Source organism: Gallinula chloropus, assembly GCF_964237585.1.
Source record: "Gallinula chloropus genome assembly, chromosome: 3".
Lineage (NCBI taxonomy): Eukaryota > Metazoa > Chordata > Aves > Gruiformes > Rallidae > Gallinula > Gallinula chloropus.
The window spans coordinates 103866426-103890338 of NC_140087.1; the positions used below are offsets into that span (position 1 = coordinate 103866426).

General features: G+C 39.9%; 1 protein-coding gene across 1 annotated transcript in view; it reads left to right on the top strand.

Annotated features, from left to right (window-relative positions):
- The window catches only part of TRAPPC12 (trafficking protein particle complex subunit 12), a 54988-nt gene that overhangs the window by 24560 nt on the left and 6515 nt on the right, over positions 1–23913 (top strand). The window contains exons 6-9 of the mRNA XM_084262273.1: positions 3147–3259; positions 10852–10924; positions 15487–15560; positions 22809–22907. Of these exons, the coding sequence (XP_084118399.1) occupies positions 3147–3259; positions 10852–10924; positions 15487–15560; positions 22809–22907 (359 nt within the window). The remainder of the gene's footprint in view (positions 1–3146; positions 3260–10851; positions 10925–15486; positions 15561–22808; positions 22908–23913) is intronic.

The following is a 23913-nucleotide window of genomic DNA, read 5'->3' on the forward strand; positions in this document are numbered from 1 at the left end:
TTGCACTGGAATGCTTTTTGGTTACATGCTATGTAAGAAATACTAAGTGGTTGAGAAGTAGTATGTTAATAAAGTACAGTTTGAAGTAATATAGTTCTGAATGCTCATTACAACAGAGGTCTTAGTTGTGATAGGAAATAAATCAGATTCTTATTGAGTCTAAGTTGTCCTGGCGTCGCATTTGTCTTTCTGACATCTTCTGACTCTACTTCTGATTGTGTAGATTAGTAAAGAGTTATTCCTTTCCCTTGTATGGATCATAACAGTGCAGCTTCATTCAGCAGTGTAGAAGATGTAAAAATATGCAATCCCCAAAAGTGTTTTACAAAACATTACATAAATTTTATAAAAAAGGATAATGTGAGACATTTCATTTGTTCTCCATTAAGTACCTGCCTATCTGTAAGTTGAGCTGCTGTTCTATTACCAATTCAGGTTTCTGTCTGAGTATTAATTAAGTTCCTTTTCATTGTTGTTCACTCCCTGCACTCTATCTTTACTTGTGTCATGCTAGATACTAGTCAGGATACATACATGAAATATTTCACATCATCTGTTACTGTTCAAATAATCTTTTACACTGCTTTTAATAGAATTTCAAAGGCAGTTTTGTTTTCTTAATTGTTATTCCACATATGATGATGCATGAAACGCGTGTCTATATCCATTATGTGAACACAGCAGTCATGGAAGCCATGGGGAATAGTTAATATTGGCAAAAGAGAATTTATGTAGATTTAAGTGGCTTAGTCTGAAGGTCATAATTAGTGAGTTTTGTGATTAAAATTTTGTCAACCTTTAAAAAAATGTCTGGAGGCAATGACTCATTGTATATAACATTTACCTCCTTCACATACAAGCCTGTTAAGAGCAGGTGCAAAAATCTTTCTAAAAAACTCCTGAGTCCTATTTTTTAGAAGAGATGAGGTAATAGGTGACTTGAGAGGGAAATCCATTTAGAGTATGTCTAAAGTAAGCAAATGTATTCTATTAAAATATTACAACTGTAGCACACTATTTTGCAAGGCCAGTTTCCCCCTTATACCAGCTCTGATTTGCCTTTAATAACATTTATTTTATATTCAGTATTATTGTCTGTGTATCAGGCTATGAAGTTACCTGAAAGCAAGGTGTGGCACACAGTAGGATTCCCTAGAGCTTCTGAAACTGCCCTTGAAGACAGCAGGGATGCTCATAAAGTTAGAGGATTGGGTCTTTTATCTATATTATGACCATAATATGTACTAAAGTAAACTAATACTAAAAGAAGACATTTCTTTCTCTCCCCAGCTATTGCTTAAAATTCTTCCCCTATTTGATATTCTCAATAAACCAGAAGATACACAAAACACACAAATTCTTTATGAAGAGCCAGTCTCAGTATAGAGTCATTTAGTAACTCTTTCTGGAAAAGCTAACAGTAATGAAGTGTCTTTGCACTGAAAGTCATCTTTAGAGCAGTGGAATGGTCACTGCTCAGCCGAATGGACTCAGACCTTTACACAGCCCTATGGGTGTGTTGCCTTAAAGGTTAAAGTAACTTGGAGCGATGCCCAGTTCATCATTTCAAGTCTGGTCACAGTTTCAGAGGCACAAATAACAAGATACACCTTCAGTCTAGTTGTGTTCTGTGAACTACATCAGCCACACTTCGAGAGGTTGGTTGCGTTCAATGAGAACTATTTTGGCTGGCATAATGAAAGAGCCCTTCATTACACAGACTCTTTTGGAAGGCCAGTGATAAATTCACTGTCTGCAAACTCTGTGCAAGCATGAGCGACACAGCGTAACTGCAAACATGTTACAAGATACAAAGCGACTCTATAGAGACGTTTAGTTTCCCGGGGAGGGACTTGGCATAAACAAGTCTTCAAATCTTACCCAGAGGCATCATGGATGTCGGAAGGGAAGAGAGGCTCAGCCCATCAACTGATCCCAGAAGTCAAAATAGTATGTGATGGTATTTTCCCTAACATGCTTCTGGTTTTGGGCTATTTATATACTATTTTTTTACCTTTGAGGTGGAGCTTGGGTGACTCTAGTCATACATACCTCTGTTATGATCAGTGTAAAATTTTCTTGCTTTGTGATTAAAGGTACAAACCAGCAACATTTCCGAGTGCAGGCTCAGTGAGGGGTGGTCACATCCTGGAGGCAGGTAGCTTGAGGGATGGAGGTGTCTTTTTGTGTTAAAATGCACCAAAAGGACAGCGTTTTGTGAAAAAAATTGACAGACCGTTGACTCAGAGTAGCAAATACACAGCGTATCAGTTCTGTTAACCTTCATGTTCTCATATTACCACAGAGCTCCACCCTCGGTGCAGTGCTCTCAGTGTTAGTACATCAAGCTCCCCTGACACCTACCTCCAAGATTGCCTTGGAACTTACTGTGAAAAGGATGTTTGGTATATCAGCTGCTTTTCACTCTGGAAGTTTCTTGAATGCTAAAACTTTCCTTAAAGTGTGAACATAAACTTAATTTCTAAGTTACCCCCAGTAATTACTCCACAGTATATTGATAAAACCGACATATTTTGTAATATATTTTAATTTCTCAAAGGGGTTAACTTAGTTTTCAGTTTAATGTGTCTGCTATAGCATTTTTTTTTTTTGTTGTTCTCCATTATAATGTTGGGTTTTTGTTTGAGGGGTTTTTTACTCATGTTGGTTATCTGTTAATGCTTTATTTTTTTCTGTAGCATAGGGGCCCTTCATATCAACTTTCTGGTTTTTTGGAAAAGGATTACATAGAAGTGGTTTTGCATGCCCTGGTTATGTTGTAGCTGCAACTTCCTTTTTTTAATCCTTCATTTTAATTGCTTTATAAGAATCTTTAATGGAATGTTGTTCTTCCATGCACAGCTCTACTTTTGAATATTTGAATTAGGTGAGCTTTTTTCTTACTTTCTAGATCACGGTTACATATGTGTTTACCTGTTTTAAAAGTCTTACAATACATTACACATTACAGCAGAGAAAAAGTTTGTATTTTCTCATCTTTAATATCTTTTATCAGGTGGAGAGAAAGATCAGAGGTTAATAATGGACTTTATATAACACTGGTGAGAAATACCTTGTGTAATGTAGGCAAATTAGAAACTGGTCTTTACAGCAAATGTATTTAATAAAGTTAATTCTGTTTGTAGGTTCCATGGTCCCTTTCTCCATGCGGATTTTACATGCTGAACTTCCTCAGTACCTAGGCAATCCTCAGGAATCACTTGACAGACTGCATAGTATGAAGATAATCTGTGCCAAGGTAACAGCTTCTCTATACACTAATGTTTCTTAGTGTTTAAGAAATATATTTCACTTTCCTTATAAAGAAATCTGAGGTTCAGTGATGATATTTTTTACTCGATCTTGATACATTTAAGGAACTCACTTAAAGAAGTAATGAAGTGCCTCTTCTGGTTTAGGATGCATCCTGCTCTCCTTTGTGGTAGCTCTGGCCAAATTATTAGAACAGTGGACAACAGAGGTTTTTTGCTTTCATGCTTTTGCCAGACAAGACACAGAGGACAGTAAGCAGATGTGTTTAAGGGCAAGTAGGAGAGCTTTCTTCCCTCGCTCATCTGTGCCCAGCTAGATCAAAACACAGTTGGTAATGGTCTTGTTCCTTCAAAAATAGTCTTGAACCTTCAGAAATAGTCTGAATAGCTGGTTTTGGAAACAATAGATGTTTTGGAATATAAATGCAACCTGCTAAGTTTATTTTGAAGTTTTGAGTTGTCAGTACAAAATCATGGTCTGAATTATGATATGGGATGTGTGAGTGCTGAAATTGGAGTGATGGAGTTGCATTGACCTTATCCATTAAATGCAACACCCTGATTGTCAAGCTTCTGTCTTTGCACAGAAATCTTGCCCAAGTAGCCTAACGCCACAGTGACTTCGAATGTTACAAGGTGGTAAACTCTAGAAGAAATGCAGCATTATCTTTTTATCTGTGATGCTTGAAAGTACAGAAAACTGTGTACAAAATACATGTGATTGTTTTTTATTTTCAGTATTCTGTGAATGTTTCTTGTATTACTCCTGAAAGTAACTTGGATAACAGAAGTTAAAAGATCGGGTAATTGCCAATTGTATGGTTATAGTGGCCTTATGTATATAAAATCCACTTGCTTTTAGCAGAGTAGTAACTGGGATAACCAGATGTTTACAGTAAAGCAACCAAACTGTCCTTGATGTAATGTTTAGGTTATAAGAGGGGGACGTGGCATTTGTTACAGTTGGAAAGAATTTATTTTGAAATGTATATATGCATTTGTGTATGCATACATATTTTATATATAAGCCTAACTTGGCCAAGAAGTGCTACGTTTTAGCACTTCACAAATGCTCTTACCTGTTAGCAATCATCTCATCTAATATTATTATTACCGGCAGAATGTTCTCTCCAGCCCTGTCTTTCATAAACAGTCCTCCACAATTTGAAGTAGTTTTTTTTTTTCTTCTACAAAATATTGTGCTCCTCTGTTGCAGGATTTCGCTGTGCTGATACTGACACTTACATACCCTGGTCTGCAGCTGATCAGCCACTTCACATCTTGGTTTTATGAAATGTGGTATTAAGTGCTGTGATCCCCTTAGTCATGATGATGCAACTAGATTCCAAAAAGTCACTGTTTTTTAAGTTACTTTATCTTGTAACATACAGAGAAAATTTTATGAATGTGAACAGGGAGGAGACTGCTGAGCAGGGCATTCATCAGCCATCTGGCTAACGTTACTGGAGTGGCCATGCCTCAGTTACAGTGTGATCAGCCACGATTGTCCACAGATTAAAGACTACCAGTCAGTAGAGGAATAAGAAAAAAGGAAATCAGCTCTCCCCTACCCCAGCCCCCCCACCCCCTTTACAAGACGTTGTAAGTCATCTACAACCTTGAGGTGGCTCTGCCTGTTCTTTTCATTGACATGCATATCCATAGCATACCCAGTTTACCAAGGAAGATTTTAAACTCTTATGCAGGATTTTGTTTGAGCATGGACATTTGTTCTTTAAACAAGGGGAACTTCTGATGGAGAAGATAAAACAGAAATAAAGGAGATTTACAAATTAAAATATACGTTTCCCTGCCTGTAAAGTTCTTGAAGAATAGGTCTGATTATTCATGTTCTCTCTTCTCCACCCTCTAGTGGCTTAGGTCACTTCAAATCCTGTGTGATCCCTAGTGCCCGTGGGGAAAGCTTCTTTTGAGTCTGGCAGTGTATCCTCTCCTGGTTCTTCTGAGGAGTCCCCCAGTCTCTGCACTTGCTGTTGGCTCATAGATTACTATGTTTTTCACTCTGCCTTTCTGTGTCAAATTGGCAGAGGTTTTTCTGAGTTAGTAAATTCAGTTGAGGTCAGAAAGAGAACCATCTCCCTTTGCTTGTGACAGCATCTACCAGGTCCAGGAAACAGTAGCCAGGACAAGCCACTTGTCTGTGCTGATGGATGTTCCTTTTCAAAGTACAGTACTCAGAAAACTACAAATGAACAAATCTAACATACCATCCTTCTTAAGGGGATATTTCTGATTAGTTATTCTAGACACCTCATTGCATATTACCTCATTTGTTTGCATTCCAGTTAAATACCTTGTCTTTTGGAGCAATTCAAAGACAGCTGTAGAAACAAGAATGTGAAAAAGGATAGCCTGTAAAGACAAATATGTTTTTAAAAGACAGTTGTAAATTGGTGATGATTTAACCATTTGAAGTCAGTGTTGTCTGATTGTGTCCTGGTGTCAGCTAGGATGGAGTTAATTTCTTTTCTAGCAGCGGATGGAATACGGTGTTTGGGAGTCAGGATGAGAGCAGTGCTGATAACACACTGATGTTTCTAGTTGATGACAAGCAATCAAGGACTTTTTCAGTTCTTCATATTTCCCTACTAATGAGAAAGGAAGGGACGCAGCCAGGACAGGTGACCCGAAGGGGGTATTCCAAGCCAATGACATCGTGCTCAGCATAAAGAGGGGCTGATGGGAGGAGGAGGGGGGCGGCTCCAGGACACATGGTTTTCAGGGACAGTCGGGTTCGGGGACGGCTCTGGGCTGCATGGCCTGGGTTGTGTGGTTCAGTGAGAAACTGCATTGTGTATCACCAGTTTCATATATTTTTGCTCTAAAGTCCTGTTAGCATTGTCATATTTAGCTTTCCTCTAGTCTAGTAAACTATCCTTATCCCAACCCATGGGCTTTTGGTTTCTTGGTTTTGTTTTTTTCTTTCCTTTCCCTTCCCTTCCACCCCTCTCCCCCAACTTCCCCCCCTCTTCCTTTTAAAGAGCAAGAAACTGTGTGGTGCTTGGATCTCAGCTGGGGAAAAACCATGACAGATTGTTAGATATACCTTTAGATACATGGTTTTGGTGGGGGGGGGGGGGGTTGTATAGAATACTACTGGGCTAATAATCTTGATCTCACCTGGAATGTTCAAGAATAAAGCATGTAATACTTCTGAAAACTCATGGCATGACCAAGAAAATAACATAAAAGATGTGCTCTCATTAGTCTTAATATTTGTATATGACACTTGGGAACCATTTTGGTTATAACAGAATTAATTGGGGAGCTTTCAACCAAAAGCCTCTAGTGTTTTACTTCCCTATTTTAAAAAGTGGAAAAATAATCTTTGGTCATCTGTATTTACAGAAGGGCATACGAATAGTCATTATGTAAATGAGATGATCTTGGAATCATAAAAGCTAGAAGAGAGGAAAGACCTATTAGCTCACCTAGTCTGTCTCTCTGCAATGCAAGGTTGTTTTCTAGTTTTTAATGAGCCATCCTATGGAGCTGAGGCCACATCCCCTGGGAGGCTATTCCAGGCTAATGCTAATGCATTCTTATCATAAGAAAATTTGTCTTCCTATTTTGTTTCTCTTCCTTAACGTAATTGTGTTTTTTTCCTATCTGATACCTCCTTTTAACCTGCTAAATTCCCTCTTGCTTTTTGTTGTATGCATTCTACAGACACTTGTCAACTTTGAATTGGCCATTCTACTTAAAGATCTAACCATATTTACTCTGTCACTGTTTTGGTAGCTCAGTCTTTTCATCCCCCATCTGCTTACACGTTTCTGGTACCTGAAGTAAGATTGGATGTTGAGGGCAAAACCATAATTTTAATTTTCCCTGTAGAGGCAATAATGTTTTTCCAGTATTCCTGAAACTGGTAATCGAGGTCTAGTCAGATAGTTTACATCTCTGTCTATAGGTGCAACATTTGGGGAAGAAATTATCTGTAGTGCTAAATGCCTATTACAGCTTGGTGAAGAAATTCAGTGAAGTTGTTACTGTCTCTCTGTTACTGCTGCTCTTCCCAACACATGCATTGCCTCAGTGAGTTGTGGCCCTCATAAGTCTGCCTCAAAATAGTCTACAAACAGGCACACAGTTGAGAGTAACAATAGTAATTTGAATCACCAAAGGGTTTGTCTTTTCAGAGATTCATATAAAACATAGGCAGGATCCCTTTAATGCTCATAATGCTAAGGACATGGTCATAAATGCTTACCTGGAGATCCAAATGAACACATCTCAGAAGATGAAATTTCACTTTTTAACCCTAAACCATCAGGTGGCAGAGCTGTACTGGGTGTCTGCCAGGGGGGTGGAGCAGTGCCAAGTGGGTTAATGGTCTTGCTTCCTAAAAAAGCTGCAAAACTTTTCAAAAATACTTTGTCCATTTGTGCATCAGCCACTCCTCCTATAGTTCCCCAACTCTCCTTCATGAGTTCCTCCCCAGCCCTTCCATACAAGGTTTTCTTACCTCCTCATCTTCTGTTTTACTTATAAATTGATTAATTTTTCAGTCCCTAAATGACTGATTCATTTTGATTTTTGTTTTCCATTGAATTTCCAGTTCTGACTCAGTTACTAAGGTGACTTAAGTCTTTTGTTTCTCACACATTGCTTCAGTCTAAGGCAGTATTTGTCTTGATGCCTTGTTTAATGAGTCTGTAGAAGTGATAAGGATCCTGTGAGTGGTGTTTCAGCCCCAAACAGTGGCTGAGCACCACAGGCAACTCACAACCCAGCCTCCCTGGGTTTAAATAAGGACAGTTTACTGACAAAAGCACCCTGAAAGTAGAACAATAACAACCAATTACACTCACACCCAGTGATAACGCAGAGTACCTTACTGACCGGATTACAGAGTGCTGTACAGTACAAGGACTACTCAAGCTACCCTGGAGGCACCCAGGAGTTACCTCCCTCACCAGCCCCTTTTATAGGGAAGTGATGTCAGGTGGTGTGGAAACTGCCTGGGCTAACTCAGTTCACCTGGGCAGGCTGCTTGAGGAGGTAACTCTGGCCTGCTCAGAACCAGGACAATGTGCTAGTCTGAGTACCCAAAAAGCCACAGCTTCAGAAGCACCAAAAAAAGGTAATTTGACTAAGAAGGTAATGCTGCTGAAAATTGTGGAAGAAATATAGTAGTAAAAAGAGATGTGTAAGGATAGGAAACTAGGAATGCAAATGGTGGTGTGCATAGGTTGGTAATTACAGTATACAGGTGATTGATAGGGAATGAAACAGAAGACTCAGTGAAGTAACACTAGTCAAGGAAGCTCACAAGTGTGTGTAAATATTCAAAACATGAAAAAGCATAGGTAGTATGTAAAACGTGTTAAGCAAATAGTAGAAGTGTTCAATCATATTTCTCTTTATAATAGAAAAAAGGATGTTTAGAGATAGCCCATGTGATACTACTAAAATAAACAGTTTGCCATCTGTAGTAGAAAAGTGGGGTGAGGGGATTTTCTAAAATTAAACATTTCATGTCAACTAATTCAGCTTATACTGAGGGACAACCTGAATCGTTAATGTTGTTATTAAAAATTTTTGGAAAATTGAGGGAATGCCCAAATACTGAAAAACTGCAGGCACTGTTCCTATGCTTAAGTAGAGCAAAAGGAGATAAACTTGGGGAATAAAACAATTAGCCTCAAATCAGCACCAAGTTCTGTTTTAATTACGTTGAACTTGAGGGGCTGGCAAGATATCCTCAAGTAATGTCACAGAATGGTTAATGTCATACTCTCAGTGTATGCTAATAACTCATTCTTTCTTTTTTGATGACATTAATGAACATATTTTCAGAGAACAGCTGTATCAAACAAACATGTTGTCTTTAAACAAAACAGTGTGTCTCATCAATGAAGGCACCTCGTGTTTAGGCCATTTCAAAACAGTAACTCAGCCTTATTAAGAACGAGAAGTGATCACTAGATGTCTTCCAGGAGAAGAGAGAGAATCAGGGCTTTCAGACTGGTCAGAAAATAGATGATAAGGTGTTTTTTGGAGAGAAGAGTTTGTTTTGCCCTCTGACAAGGTGCCTCATTATGCACTGGGCATGTAACATTTCAGTGTGATGCTTTGGTTTCTAAGGGAGTGCTAAGTGGCAGCACTGCTTTTGAAAGTGGGGCTGAGATTCAGTCTTGCAGGCATGCCACTGCGATCCCATAAATTGCCACCTATCAACTGAGCTGCAGTGTACTGCTCTGTGCTCATAACCTCTCACAATTTGAAGTAAAGCAACTTAGCCTAGCCCTCTGTGAACAAGGTTTACACTAAATCATATTACTTTGTATTTGTCATGGGTAACAATTCTTATCAGGAAAATTACCCAGGCTCAGCTGGCATGTGGTAACTGCAGTCATTTCATCATACGTCTCTCCTTGCTCTTAAGTTCTTTGTAGCAAAATTTATGACACCTAAATTCAGGCTTTCAACGTAGTCTGTGAGAAGAGATTGGTATCTCTTAGGGCAATTCCTTCCACCTCAGGATGTCTGAAATAGGTGGCATGAACTTGCTTCCTGGAGGTACCGACTGTTCTTCACTGCCTGTAGAAGGCACCAACTCGCTGTCTGAGGCCAGATTAATTCAACCTGCCTTTGCTTTGGAGGATTTCCTGTGTTGTTTTTAAGTGTTTGTGTGCATAGCACTGGGCACAGTTGGAATGCTTGGCTGCTGCAGAAAGAAAAATAAAATAGTTTGTCTTCTACTGAGAGAAGCTGTGAGCTGTGTTCAGCAGTGCACTCAGTCCCCGGAAGAGGAAGGGCCCTGTGTCTCTTAATTAGCTAACCATAGTGGCTGATTAAAGAGCAAGTGGCCTTAATGGTTTTTAGAGGGAAATCTCAAGCAGTGTTCTATGACTGAAGCTATAAATCTGTAACAAGAAAAATAGGGTGATCGGTGGGAATCAGAAAACAAATCTGGAGAAACTGAAATGACATTAGAAAAAGAAAAGTTGACTTCTGTTTCAGATGGAACCTTACATAAAGTTTTTAAAAGTGGTTCATTAAGTAAACGTTTTCATTCTTCCAATAATACAATAAATGTTTCATTTACTCAAAAATTTGCATGATTTAAAATCTATAATAAATAAAAAGAAGCAATAAACCCCAAACTTTGAGAGGGAAATAGCATTAAGAACTAAGAGGAGTATTTCATTAAGGGCAAAAGGATGAAAACAGAGCCCATACTTAAGGTGGGGGAGTCAAGAGGCAGTGGCTTTCTGTGAAAAAATCAGTTTGACATTCTTTGTGCTCATTCTCTGGTGAAACATATTTCATGTTTTGCTTAACAAAATGTGTATGTCCCTAGAGTGTGCTGACATTTAATGTTCTGTCAGTATCATAAACTTGAACTCTTAACATCCTTCTACCCTGCAGTGGCTCTCTTACTTTGTGTAATTCATTTATCTATGGTGATAATAAGTAATTTTCAGCTGTACCTAGGTGAAGCATTCCTGCCTGAATCGGTTTTCATGTAGGCTGTCAATTGTAAATAATCGGCATTTAATATATAGTGCTGTTTAAGCTCACATTGGTTACTTTAAAAAATTTACTGCAGATATTAGAAAATTTGGAACAAGGCTTGGCTGAAGATGGAAGTATGACTAACATTACACAGGAGAACAGACAAGGTAGGTATTCTTTAAACATTTTTCACAGGCAGTGTGTTTTTATTGCTTGTCTGAGTGTGTCAGAAGTTTTCACAAGACTGCCCCAGAGTTGTTAAAACAGTATTTTTTGTAATCTCATAGCCTGCTCAGCCTCCAAAATGATAGACCTTGTACTTTTATTTGCTGGAATTAATTTCACAGTTTTGCCCTTCATCAAACTGATCCACTAAATCAATTCTTTTCTTTCCTACTTAGAAGAAACAAAGAACATGGCTGGTATCCTGTAGTGATGAATATATAAGTGTTTTGCTGTTGCAGCTAGATGGGTGTTTCATCTTAAGCCTTGGCTGACTGACTCCCCTCAGTCCTCATGTAAAATACACTAAATTTCTTTAGATTGAACTGCCATTATCACACAGAGGCTACACTGGCCTAGGATCTTGCTGCACTGGATTAGATTTAGATTATATTAGTCAACATGATAATTTTCATGATTTCATATGCAATTCTGTTTTTTTTTCCCCTGTTCCTTCTACCATGGTTGGTTAACTTCAATAGTCTTAAGATACATTACTGCATGAAGACGGGTCATCAAGACAAAGTGGTTGTCCAAGCATCTTTTTATTAATGGAATTTATACTAATGAGGTCTATACTAAGAGTTTACTTTAGAACTGGACAAGAGGTCATATTCTGGACATCGTTCTGGATTATATGAACTTCTTACAATCAGTAGCAACTTAAGAACATCATACCAAGAAAACAAACAAAAATCTGCTTCAGCTGGCATTCTAAGGAAATATTGCCAACTTCTTTCTGGGATAGTATTCATCTAGAGCCTGTGGGAAGTAAAAGTCTGCCTCTGAGATAGGGTAGAGTTGTTAGCAAAGTTTAAAGATTGCTATAAACAATTCCATAAGACAGTGTCTGTAGGGAAGGGCGCAGACCTGTCTGCGCTCTTCTGCCCAGTCTTTTGACTGGATGTAAAGCAGTGTTACTGTATTTGACTTAATGCACCATCTAGATATGCCGTACAAAAGGAACGCACGTGTGAGCAGCATAGACCATAAAGGCATTTGCAGATGTAGTGGAATGAATACATTTACTGCTTTTCTCAAAAGGGTTGGAAAAATAATGGTGAAGATCTGTCTGTAGCAATCTGGGAGTTTCTGTTCTTCTCTCCTTGTATCCACTATTCATGTTGCCTTGCACTGCCAGCTTTCCCTGTTATCCCCTTTCTACCCTCATTTTTGTCCTCATTATCCCCACATTCTTTTTCTTTTTACCCCTTTAAAACCAAGGCACTGATTCCCCTTTAAGGTAGAAGCACTTTTTCCTAGCTGTCATAATCCTGCATCCTGCAGTCTGGCTCACTCAGGAGTTTTTGGCTCCTTGCTTTTCCTCCCTGCTGCTGCTTTAGAGCCTAGATGAGCTCAGGAGGAGGCATAGTTAGGAAAGCAGCAGCTAGTAGTTACCAAGGAACAAGGCTGCTGAAAATTTGGAGAGATCTCCCTATGTCTACTATACAGCTGCCTGTGGGCTTAAGACTGCCAAAAAGCCTGTGGGATTTTTGCAGAGGCTGTTGACTGCTATTGTCTGTGGAGGTCAGCCAGGTCTGCTCCCTGTCTGCTGCTTTGCTGCATTTGGAGCTCCAGGAGGCTGATAATGGGTTTGTTGGGTGTTTGGGGTTTTTTTTTCATGTGAGACTAGCTGAAGCAAACCTTATTAACTTTATGTGAAGACAGCCTTAATTCGTTATGGGGATTATGCTTAGCATGTAATTTCCTTATTGCTGCTGTAAGGGGCCACACTGACTTACCATGTATATCATCTCTATTCTGCAACAGAAGGCCTGATTTGCCATATTTTCAACAAGCAGAGGGGTTTAACACTGCACCACTTGCCTGGTAATGCATTCTATAAGATGCCAAATTTGCACCTTCTCAGTGTGCAGAACTCCTATTGAAATGAAAGCCAGTGTGGAGTAGGGACAGAAGGAGGCTCCAGGGAACTACAAGCCTGTTGATACAACCTCAGTGCTGGGGAAGGTTATGAGCAGATCAGCATGAGTGCTATCACATGGCATGTACAGGACAACAGGGGGACCAGGCTCAGTCAGCATGGGTTATGAAAGGCAGGGCCTGGTTGACAAACCCAGTATCTTTCTATGACAAGTTGACCCATTTAGTGGATGAGGGAAAGGCTGTAGATGCTGTCTACCCAGACTTCAGTAAAGCCTTTGACACCGTTTTCCACAGCATTTTCCTGGAGAAAATGGCTGCTCATGGCTTGGATGGGCGTATACTTCACTGGGTAAAAAACTGGCTGGGTGTCTGGGCCCAAAGAATGTTGGTGAATGGATTTAAATCAGTTGGTGCCTGGTCTCAGGTGGTGTTCCCCAGGGCTCAGTACTGGGTCCAGTTCTCTAATATCTTTATCAGTGACCTGGACAAGGGGATCAAGTGCACCCATAGTAAGTTTCCAAGTGACACCAAGTTGGGCAGGAGTTTTGATCTGCTGGAGGGTAGAAAGGTTCTATAGAGGGATCTGGACAGTCTGGATCCATCGGATGAGGTTCAAGAAGGATCAGTGCCCTTACACCTGGGTTACAACAACCCCAGGCAATGCTACAGCCTTGGGGCAGAGTGGCTGGAGAGCTGCCTGGCAGAAAATAATAACCTGCTCAACAGCCAGCAGTGTTCCAGAAGTGTGGCAAGGAAGGCCAACAGCATCCTGACCTCTATCAGAAATAGTGTGGTCAGCAGGTCTAGGGCAGGGATTGTGCCCCTGTCCTCTGCACTGGTGAATCTGTACCTCTAGGACTGTGTTCAGTTTTGGATTTCTTGCTACAGGAAAGACACTGAGGTGCTGGAGCATGTCCAGAGGAGAACGATAAAGCTGATGAAGGGTCTAGAGCTTAAGTATGAAGAGGAGAGGCTGAGGAAACTGGGGGGTTGTTCAGTGTGGAGAAAAGGAGGCTGAGGGGAGACTGTTTCACTCTCTGCAACTACCTGAAAGCAGGTTGTAGCCAGGTGGGTGTGGGTCTCTTCTCTGAGGTAACAAGTGATTGGAGGAGAGGAAATGGCCTCAAATTGCACTAGGGCAGGTTTAGATTGGGCATTAGGAAAAAGTTCTTCACCAGAAGGGTTGTCCAGCATTGGAACAGGCTCTGTAGAAGTGTTGCTTATGGACATGGGTTAGTGGTGGACTGGCAGTGTGCTAGGTTAACAGTTGGACTTGATGGTCTTTTCCAACCTAAACAATTCTATGATTTTATGATTCTGTTTAATTATATTCAGGTTTTACAGGCGCTCTAAAGTAAACCAAAAAAGTGTATTTGCTCATGGTTTACATCATCCTCCCCACTAATAGCAGTAGGGATGTGTGGTCAGGGAAGAACTTCTAAAACAAAAGCTAGGAGTAATGAATGATTTTAAGGTACAGTGTATGAAATACTGGGTTCAGTGTTGATCCCCACATCATGCCCTCGTTTTGACAAAGACAATTTTGGAATATTCATGGGGAGTTTTTTTGTTTTGTTGTTGAAGAGGATTGAAGGATTTTTTTTTCATTTTAGGAAGGGGAGTAGACATTTTGCTGAGCTCTTTTCTTATTTGTAATGGCATTTATGTGTGCTGAAGGAATTATCTATGTGACCTGCCATGCTTTCATCAGAGACTACATTATTGATACAAATAAGTGGTCTCAGTTATCACAATCTCATTGAAATAGCCTCTTCTCCCTTTTCTCCCCCCTTCTCAAATCATTACAGTGACCTTGACATCTGATTGACTGTGATACATTTATTTTCCAAATGCACTAAATTAATACTCCTAATGTTTACTTTTGAGGATTAGGGGGATATTTCTTTTATTGATCTGTGGTACTGTAACACAAGAGAAAATAAGGATCTGTGTGAACCACTCTCACAACATCAGGAGTCTGTCTGCAAAGCAAGAGAGAAATCTGCTGCTGCAGCTTTTAATGCCTGCAAGCTCCAGGAGCATGGGGAAAGCAGACAGGCTTGGCAGATTTTTCCAGCGTATCTCTAAGCCAGAGGCAAGCACAAACAGTCCTGGGCTCAGACAGTTCTCACCCTGCATGTTTTGGCTCCAAAATGACATTTTAGCTATGTTTGATTTTTGAGTTTATCACATTTAATGCTGTAGATTACATGTTTTTAAACTGATGCTCATTATCACTTGAATCTTTTTATGCACCTTTTGTTCTGATATTGGAAAATATGTGGCTTCTTTTTGCGTTTAATATTTGGCCTGAGCTGCAAGCTGGGCGGCTGTCTCTCTCTCTCTCTCTCTTTCTCTCTCTCTCTCTCTCTCTCTCTCTCTCTCTCTGCTCTGGTGCATCGTGTCTGGTCCCTGGAGCCCTGGGAGCTGTTCCCTCAGAGAGATGCAGAATTTTCTGTCTGACAGTGCAGCGTGGCTGAGAATTAAAAATTCTAGGCTAAAACCTGGGGCTGTTAACGAGGGGATCTTTCAAAATCGTAATTCATAGGACCAATAATTGATGGCAAGAAAGAACCTCTAATTTATTTGTGCAAATTCACAAGCTGCTCTTATTTTGCAGCCTCTGTTCAGCTGTGGAGGTCACGTCTGGGCCGGGTGATGTACTCCATGGCAAACTGTCTGCTAATGATGAAGGTACGTGGGTGGCAGCAACTGCAGAGGTACCGTATATTTCAGAATAGAATGTCAGAGAAAGTGCAAGAGAATTACTGGTGCATAGATAAGGGAAGACTACCTGACTGTACATGGAGGTTTTGCTTAGTGAAGAATTAATTAGACTTAATAATGTCTTATTTAATAGATAACCGTTTGCAGTAATGTTCTTTGGGAACATATCTGTACTTATTTCTCTCCAAATCATCCTGGAGAACATGCAATAACAATACAGAATTTGCATTTTTAAATTGAATTTTTCAAACACTTAACTAAATGCTGTAATTAAAAGCAATTATGTGCTCTGTCTCTTTTAAACTGTGCACTAGGAATGTTGCTCTGTTTCTGAGGATTAATAATACTGTAGCCTTTGTATATGATGAAGATCCAGAACATCTAAATACATCCTTCCTTGTCAACTTACCTCAGCTGTAAGATACCGTCTTTGAAGTTTAAATCCTCACTAGTGGGGGGGGGGGGGGAAGAGAAAGGAATAAAAGCAAAAATAACTAGCTTTGGTTTGGGTTTTTTGGTATTTTTATCTCCATTGCTTCCTCTTTAGTGTTTTAAGCAATCCTGCTCCATTTGGTGCAGTGCTCTCTTAGCTTCTTGTGTTCAGGGAGTAGAAATAAAACTTCTGCTGCTCACCTCATGGTCAGGGAAATAGGGATATTGTGGTTCTGGCTTGCAACAAATTGCTGTTAGCCTGAGCTTAACTGTACTTCACAAATCAATTAGCAGCAGCAGCCTCAGAGCAGAGCTGCCAGCAGTATAATCTTCACAAGCCAGTGCAGATTTGCACTCCCCGCTCTCTGCCCAAGGTCATGACAAACCTGACCCTCTGATGTGTCCCTAAGCTATTTCCCAGAGAGGGCTCCATTCTTTATGTTAAAATACCTCCAAAAAAAAGGCATGTGTTTTTTAGATAAAATCGCTTATCTAAATACTGGAATGTCATTTTCAGGAGAATTAGGGAAAACAAAATTTTGTAGTCATAATGATACTGCAATCAGAACAATTCTGTCTTGAGTAGAAATAATTGTCCATTAAATTAGGAGGTATTTTTAAGATTCTTTGTTTTGAAGTAGGTACTTGACATGGGTCCAGTTTTTAAGGAACTTTCTTTTTGAGAAGGCAAGTGGTGATAAGCATGATTAACCACCACCCCACCCCCCCCCAAAGTAGAATATATAAATATAAAAATGTATATTTTTTCCAGGAAGTCCACTTTTAATGCTTTTGGTGGTTTTCTTCACATGTACACACAAATCCACATGCACAGTTCTCACCTTTCTTCTGGTCTGGTCCTCTTAGTGGTATTTTCTTCCAGTAATAGGAACAGGTTTGTGTGTAGGAACTGTCACCTGCTTGGACATGCTGCTTGAGAAGAACTGCAGCGCAGGTACTTCCTCAGACCAACTGTGTTTGGGGCCTGTCACAGAGCTCGGAATGCAGGGGTCCAGACAGCTGTGTCTTAGTGCAGAATTACTTCTGTCTGAGACCTGCGTTTCAGTGCATTGGCTGTGGAGTCTCAGTTTTCAGAAATACTCCTCTATGGAGGAGTAGAGGGTTTTAAGGAAGATTTTTCAAACATAGTTATGTTGCAGTTAGAATCAGAGTAGTCCATTAAGTTAATTTTTCTGCTTATGTGGCAGATTGTCTGAGAGAATTATATTGTTCATTTATAAATTTAATAAATCTTAAGATTGTTCTAATGTGCAGCAATGCTATAATCATCTTCTCCACCTTCTAGAGTATTCAGTATGAAACTGGTTTTAAAACACCCTTTTGTTAATTCACCCATGATCAATTGTATTAATTGAACACAATTCCACATATTTATATTTTTTCTGTTGTGTAATGCACTTTAAAACTGGGATTTGTTTTTATTCAAGTATTTCAAGTGTATGTAATTTTAAAAAAATAAAATTTTTCATTGTCCAAGTCAGTACCATCTATTGCCATCTAGTGAGCATTTACAATATTGCAGTAAGGTCAGGTTTGGTCCCCAAGTACTGCCACGTGAATGGAATGATAGCTTGTGCTATTAGTATATTAATAATAATCATTTATTAAGCATAACTGTGTGACATTGGTATAAGAAAACGAAGAACTGATAATCTTATTTTTACTAAACTCTTTCTTTGGCCACAAAGCTTCAGTAGTGTTTAATAGAGGACAGTCTTGTCAGGATTGACTCTTGAAAATGAACAATTAAAAAGGGACTTTGATTAGGTGTTGGGCCTGTAACTATTTTATCCTCAACTCTAATTAGGTTTATTTCATGTCCACTCTCTTCTGCATTATTTATCAGACTCAAGGAATTCTGTTTATGTAGCACAATGATTTTTGTCTTTTTAAATATGGCCTCATTACTTTCATAGCTAAACATCTCATTACATCATTGAGGTGGAAGGGTATATAATTTTGGAGGTAGTGAGTGAGGTGCAGAGGAATGATTCACCCAGACATACCCGGGAAACCTACAGTGAAGCAGGAAATTAATCACACGTCTCATTTAGCCAGGGACTATTTTTCCTAGGCAGACAGTGCTGCCTGCTGTGTCCCGTTATCTGCGTGACCGATGACACAGCTCAGTAGCAGTTGAAGGCAGTCTTACTATACGGGCTTCTCTTTGCACAACCTTTCTTAAATGTATTCTGGCTTCCTTCCCTGTACCACTGTTGGATTTAACCAAGTGACAGAAACAGAGAGATGGTGGATCTCTGTCATATCAAGTGTATCAGCTTCTCCCATTTCATGTGAACAAGGGCAGCCTGAGGGAGGAGAAACACAGCGCAAGGGAAGAGCGCACCACGTAACAAGTGTCACTGTAGACTTCCATTTGCAGGAACTGTGGGCTTAAGTCACTGTGGAAGCATACCCTGAATATAGCAGCATGAGGAAATACTCATTTAAAATGCAGCTGATGATGTGCATTGCTTCATTCCAGCAATCTAATTGCAAAATATCTGTCATTTTACTAAATCACCATGGAAGTGTCTTGAAAACTTTTTAAGTTCTTTTCATCTGAGCTAAAATCGCTTCTGACATTATCTTACCAGACTTCTACCTCTCTAAGGAATAAACACTTAAGTACTTCCCATATATATTATAAATGCACTCTAATTAAAGGCACTTTTTAGATATTTTTTTTCCAGTGTTGTCCTCGCTTTTGTAGAACTTGTCCTTCGTAAAAACAAAAGCGTTAGAATTGATTTTAATTTGGGTCTAATACAATTAAAACTGTACAAAGAAGGAGGTAACAGCTTGTACTAATGACGCAAGGGACTGATGCCTAAGGACTTTGGTTCCTCTATGATTTAAAGGAGAAAGTGCATGAATCATCGTATCTTTTTTGCCTAACTGTGCTGCAGTACTGTTCTTAGGGATTCACAGTGCTCTGAGTCTGCTTTCGTAACCCTTCCACAAGTGCACTTGTGATAGAGAGATAGGGTAAGTTATCCCTCTCTTCTTTTCCCAAAACATTGTGTTTATGAACTATGTACTTCCTATAACTAAAGCTGAGTTTCAGTTTAGGACTTAGTGAGCCTACTTTCAGCATTCTACACATCATAGTCATTTATAGCTCATAATTAATATTTTAAGTATTTGTAGTGGTTAGGGAAGCATGGAAATGTATAATGCCGCGATCATGAAGGGAAATACAGTTATACTGCAGTGCAGCAAAGGAAACAAACCCTTTGTTGTCTAAGTAGATCCAGTGACTTACTAGAGTGATTTTGGATTAATATATTTAATGTTAGCTTCAAATTTTCCTAGTAAAAGAGATACCGAATTATAAAACAGTAGACCAGCTGTGATTTGTATCCCTAATTGTGTAATTTCAGTTCTGCTTTGGGGATTTATAAAGGTGTGGAAAATCTGAATGTTCACAATCCCTAGAGATTAAAGACCAATACAATACATCAGCCCCACCTCTAAGTCTTAGTATCACAAGGCTCATTGGGGTTTTCACCAGTAGTACCTCACAACCACAGCTTGTAACAACAGAGGCTTTGCTCCTCTGGGAGACTGTCTATTTATCATTTTCAGAGACAATTTCTCATTACCATGTCACATTAGCAGAGCTGGGAATGAAAACAAAGTAAATGAGAGCAAATCCCATCTACTTTATGCTGCTCTCCTTGGGAAGAATTTAGTGTGGAATAGTGTCCTTCTGTATCACATGTAGGATACTCCTAGACATCTACTGCGTCCATGATAGTGTAGGGGAAAGAGTAAATGCATATAAAACTCACAAGGATCCTAGAGAAACTGAAAAATGAGGTTGTATTTAGAAAGGAGCCGGGATATTGTGACAGTGTTTTACAGTTTCAACGTGGGTCCATCCTTGCCTATGCTTAGGGTGGCTTTGGACATGCGTAGTTTACTCTGCTGTCATTTCTTCAAAGGAAGGTGTGCAAGATAGGGGTAGATAAACACAGATGCTATGTACTGTGCCATCATATGGAATCAGGGTGCCATATCCATCAATACAGTACATACTCTCAACACTTTACCTCTACTCACACATTTTAGGAGGTGTGAATGTTTACGTACTCCTGTGGCGGATATGGTGATGTACAGTCACTTGATAAGCAGTGCAGAAAGGAAAAGGGGAGGAGGGTTTGTTTGCCTGACTAGGCGTGAAGCCCCCACGGAGCAGACCTCCAAGACATTATTTGGCTGCTTGTTCCTACCAGTGCTGGCTGCTACCTGCACTAGGGAGCCAGCAGTGTTATAATTGTGCAGACAGTGCCCCCTCGTGCAGATGCTTCTGGCCGAGACTGTTCTGCAGTGAAATTGTGCTAAGCTGTAAGCCAAGCTGACAGAAGCACTTTTCTATCAGCTTAACTGCATGATCTCGTGGGAGTAGTTTCTGCATCAGTCTGGGGATGTGACTAAAGCTTCCATCCCTCGTGGTTGTGCTACACATCTTTGCTGTGTAGTGTGAGACCAAGAGCTGGGTAAGGGGCAGCTTTAGACCTCAGAACAGAAGATACTGAGCACAAAAGCTCGATTTAATGCAATAAAATTACATCTCCAGTGAGCACATTTTATGCTTAAAGGGATAATGATTCACAGTCATAGACAATCCTTCAGATTTTATAAATGACACTCTTGCAGGTATTACTAGTTAATAGAAGCATGGCTGGGGTTCCTCTAAGGAGCCAGTTCAGAGGGTCCCTCTTCCAAGATTTTTATCCCTACCTAACCCACTGGAACTCCATGATGAAGTCCTTTAATGACAGTGGGTGCAGTGAAAATTGATTTTTTCCTAAGTCATAAATTTATGAAAAGAAATTGCTAGCATAAATTTCATCAGAGTTCTGAGTGCTAAATATATCAGTATTTCCATAAATATATTTTTGCATATATGGCCTGTTGTCTTTGCTCTGAACTCTTTCCATTACTGATAATAAGCATGAACATGGCATGACACATTAGAATAAATGCTTAAATGTTAATAATTATCTCAGAATTCATCATTAAAACCACACTATGCATGTTGTTTGCGAAAGAAAGGTGCTGCGGAGTGCCTCCTGGGCTGTTTAAGTTGGTCTCTACTGTTCTAGGACTTGTAATTTTCTCATATACAGATCAGACTCCATGAACATCTCTTGATTATTTTTTTGCATGTATGAAACAATGGGTATGTTACAAATGGTGACCTGGTGCAGGGGTCAAGTAGGGTTCAGTGTGACCTCAGGAAAAGGAATTCATTACACTTGGGGCACATCGCCTCCTCAGACTAAGCAGGAGATGAAGAAAAAGCACCTTTACCAGTAGCTGTGTTCACATTAGTGACAAATTAAATAAGTACTGTAATTTGACCAAGAAAAATGGTAGGGTAGAGAGTATCCCAAGGTGTCTGCACAGTTTTGAAAGATTATTCTTTGATGTCTTTTGCTTCCTAACACCCACCACACACCTCTACTAAGCCAAAGGGCAGGACTCTCAGGAATCACCACATTAATACAGCACAGAGTCTTCTGTCTTTGCATATGCCTGGCTGTTAGAAGCCAGTGCAGGCTTGCCTCTGCCCTGGGCTGCTCCCAGACACGGCAGTCGAGCATAGTGCAGCCCTGTGACTGTGTGTGCTGCACGTCTTGCAGGCCGCTTAGAGCACATGCAGAGTGCCCCATGCATGGCTGCCAAGCAACCTATCGTCAGGCTCTAGAAGTCATCGAATTACCTAGTGACTCAGTTTTAGCCCAGATCAGTTTTCTGTTTAGATTACCTGTTTGTTTTGCTTTTACACAGTATGGTGGAAGGGAGCAAGCATTTGGGTGGAAGGGCTGAAGAGGTCTCGTTTCCCTTGGCAGTAGTGCTAGTTTGTCATCTGAAAACATGCTTGAATTGTATCTTCTGACACACTGCATTTTTCAGAAATTAAGAACATGTGCACAGAGTTCTCAAAGCTTCGGAACATAGTTTGGTAAACAATGTATAGCATACATATATTTGAAACATGAGACTTCTGGAATGTATGCATACTCCAGTCACACAGAAGACCCTTGAATAGAATCAGAGGTTCACAGAACAACAGGGGTTGGAAGGGATCTCTGCATATCACCTATTCTGACCCCCTGCTAAAGCAGGATCACCTAGAGCAGGTTGCACAGGATCGCATCCAGACAGGTTTTGAATATCTCCAGGGAAGGAGACTCCACAACCTCTCTGGGCAGCCCCAGTGCTCTGTCACTCTCACAGGAAAGTTTCTCCGCATATTCAGGTGGAAATTCCTGTGTTCTGGTTTGTGCCTGTTGCCCCTTGTCCTGTCACTGGGCACCACTGGAAAGAGGCTGGCCCCTTCCTCTCAACATCCACCATTTAGACATTTATGAGCATTGATCAGATCTTCTCACAGTCTTTTTCAGATTATAAACAGCCCCAGCTCTTTCAGCCTTTTCTTATAGAAGAGATGTTCAAGTCCCCTCATCATCCTAGATTAGAATTAAACTGAAGAGTGAATGTTGATATTTTTTGTTCTTGGTATTTAGCTACAAACAGAATATTATCCAGCTGGGAAAAAACCCCCACCAATCCCTGAGAAAAGACCAATATAGTCAGCTACCAGTACCTACAGTGATAGGTAGAAATTCTGTCCCACTGACAAGTTGCAGTTACTGCAGTTCTGTTTGAACATGTCTTTAAAAGGAAGGTTATCTAAAGACGAAAGAATGCTGAGCTTAAATATCTGGACATGTGCTTTTCACCCCTTAGGACTACGTACTTGCTGTAGATGCTTATCACACCGTCATCAAATACTACCCACAGCAAGAGCCTCAGCTGTTGAGTGGGATTGGGAGGATTTTCCTTCAGGTATGCATTTTATTCTAAATCTGCTAGGTAATATTGACAGCTGTGTGGTGAACAATTGTTGTATTTAAAACTAGAACTGTTTTTATAGGGCATGTATCAAATTGTAGAGACAACAGTCAAAAAAACCCCCCACCCCAACAACAAACCCTTTTACCATGTGAAGTTGGATAAACTTAGAAACTCTAAAGCACAATAATACTAAAAGTACATGCATTTACATTGGTGAACAAAACCCATCATATTTCTGATGCTGATACTTCAAACTTTTGGGGTTTTATCTATTTCCTTTTATTTATTATAAACCTAATTTTGAGTTGTCAGGTATTTATAAACAATCTTCTTTGTTGCATTCATGTTATAAAATTATATTGAAATGGAATAATTCACTCTTGGTAGATAATTAAATCATCAGTATTGTTTGCTTGAAATCATGGAATGTCATTCAAACTCAGTTATGGATTTTTGGTTCTCAGTAGGAACATGTTTTCACGGTGTGGTAGACATGTTTGTCCTTGAAATTCTCCGATGTAAAGTGGATTTCCATCACTGTAGAGCAGTTTTATGATACCGGCTGCCTGCGTTAATTATTTCCTAAACAGACAACCTAGTAATTATGGATATTAAAGAATGGTACCATAAATATGTGTAATACTATTGGAAATGCTAGTTATTAATAGTTCTGGTCTTACTGGGAAAATAACTGGGTGCATTACTGCTGCTGCCTTGCTGCCAAGAGAGTGTCTGCCCTAGTGTCACACTCCCCAGTCTGTTGTTAGCTCAGTTTACTACAGAGAAATTCTGTCTCTCAGGAGGAAAGCATCTCCTAACTTTGGAAAGAACTATGTCCACCCAGTTTCAGAAGTGGTATTCGCAGGCTCTGTACAGAAACATTTGAAGTCATGGACCTCCACGATGTTGGCTGTGACAACAGGCCTTCAGTGGTTTTACTGTCAGACCCAGACAGCAAGAGAGAGTTTGAGGAGCCCTTGATATCTTCATGTAGGCA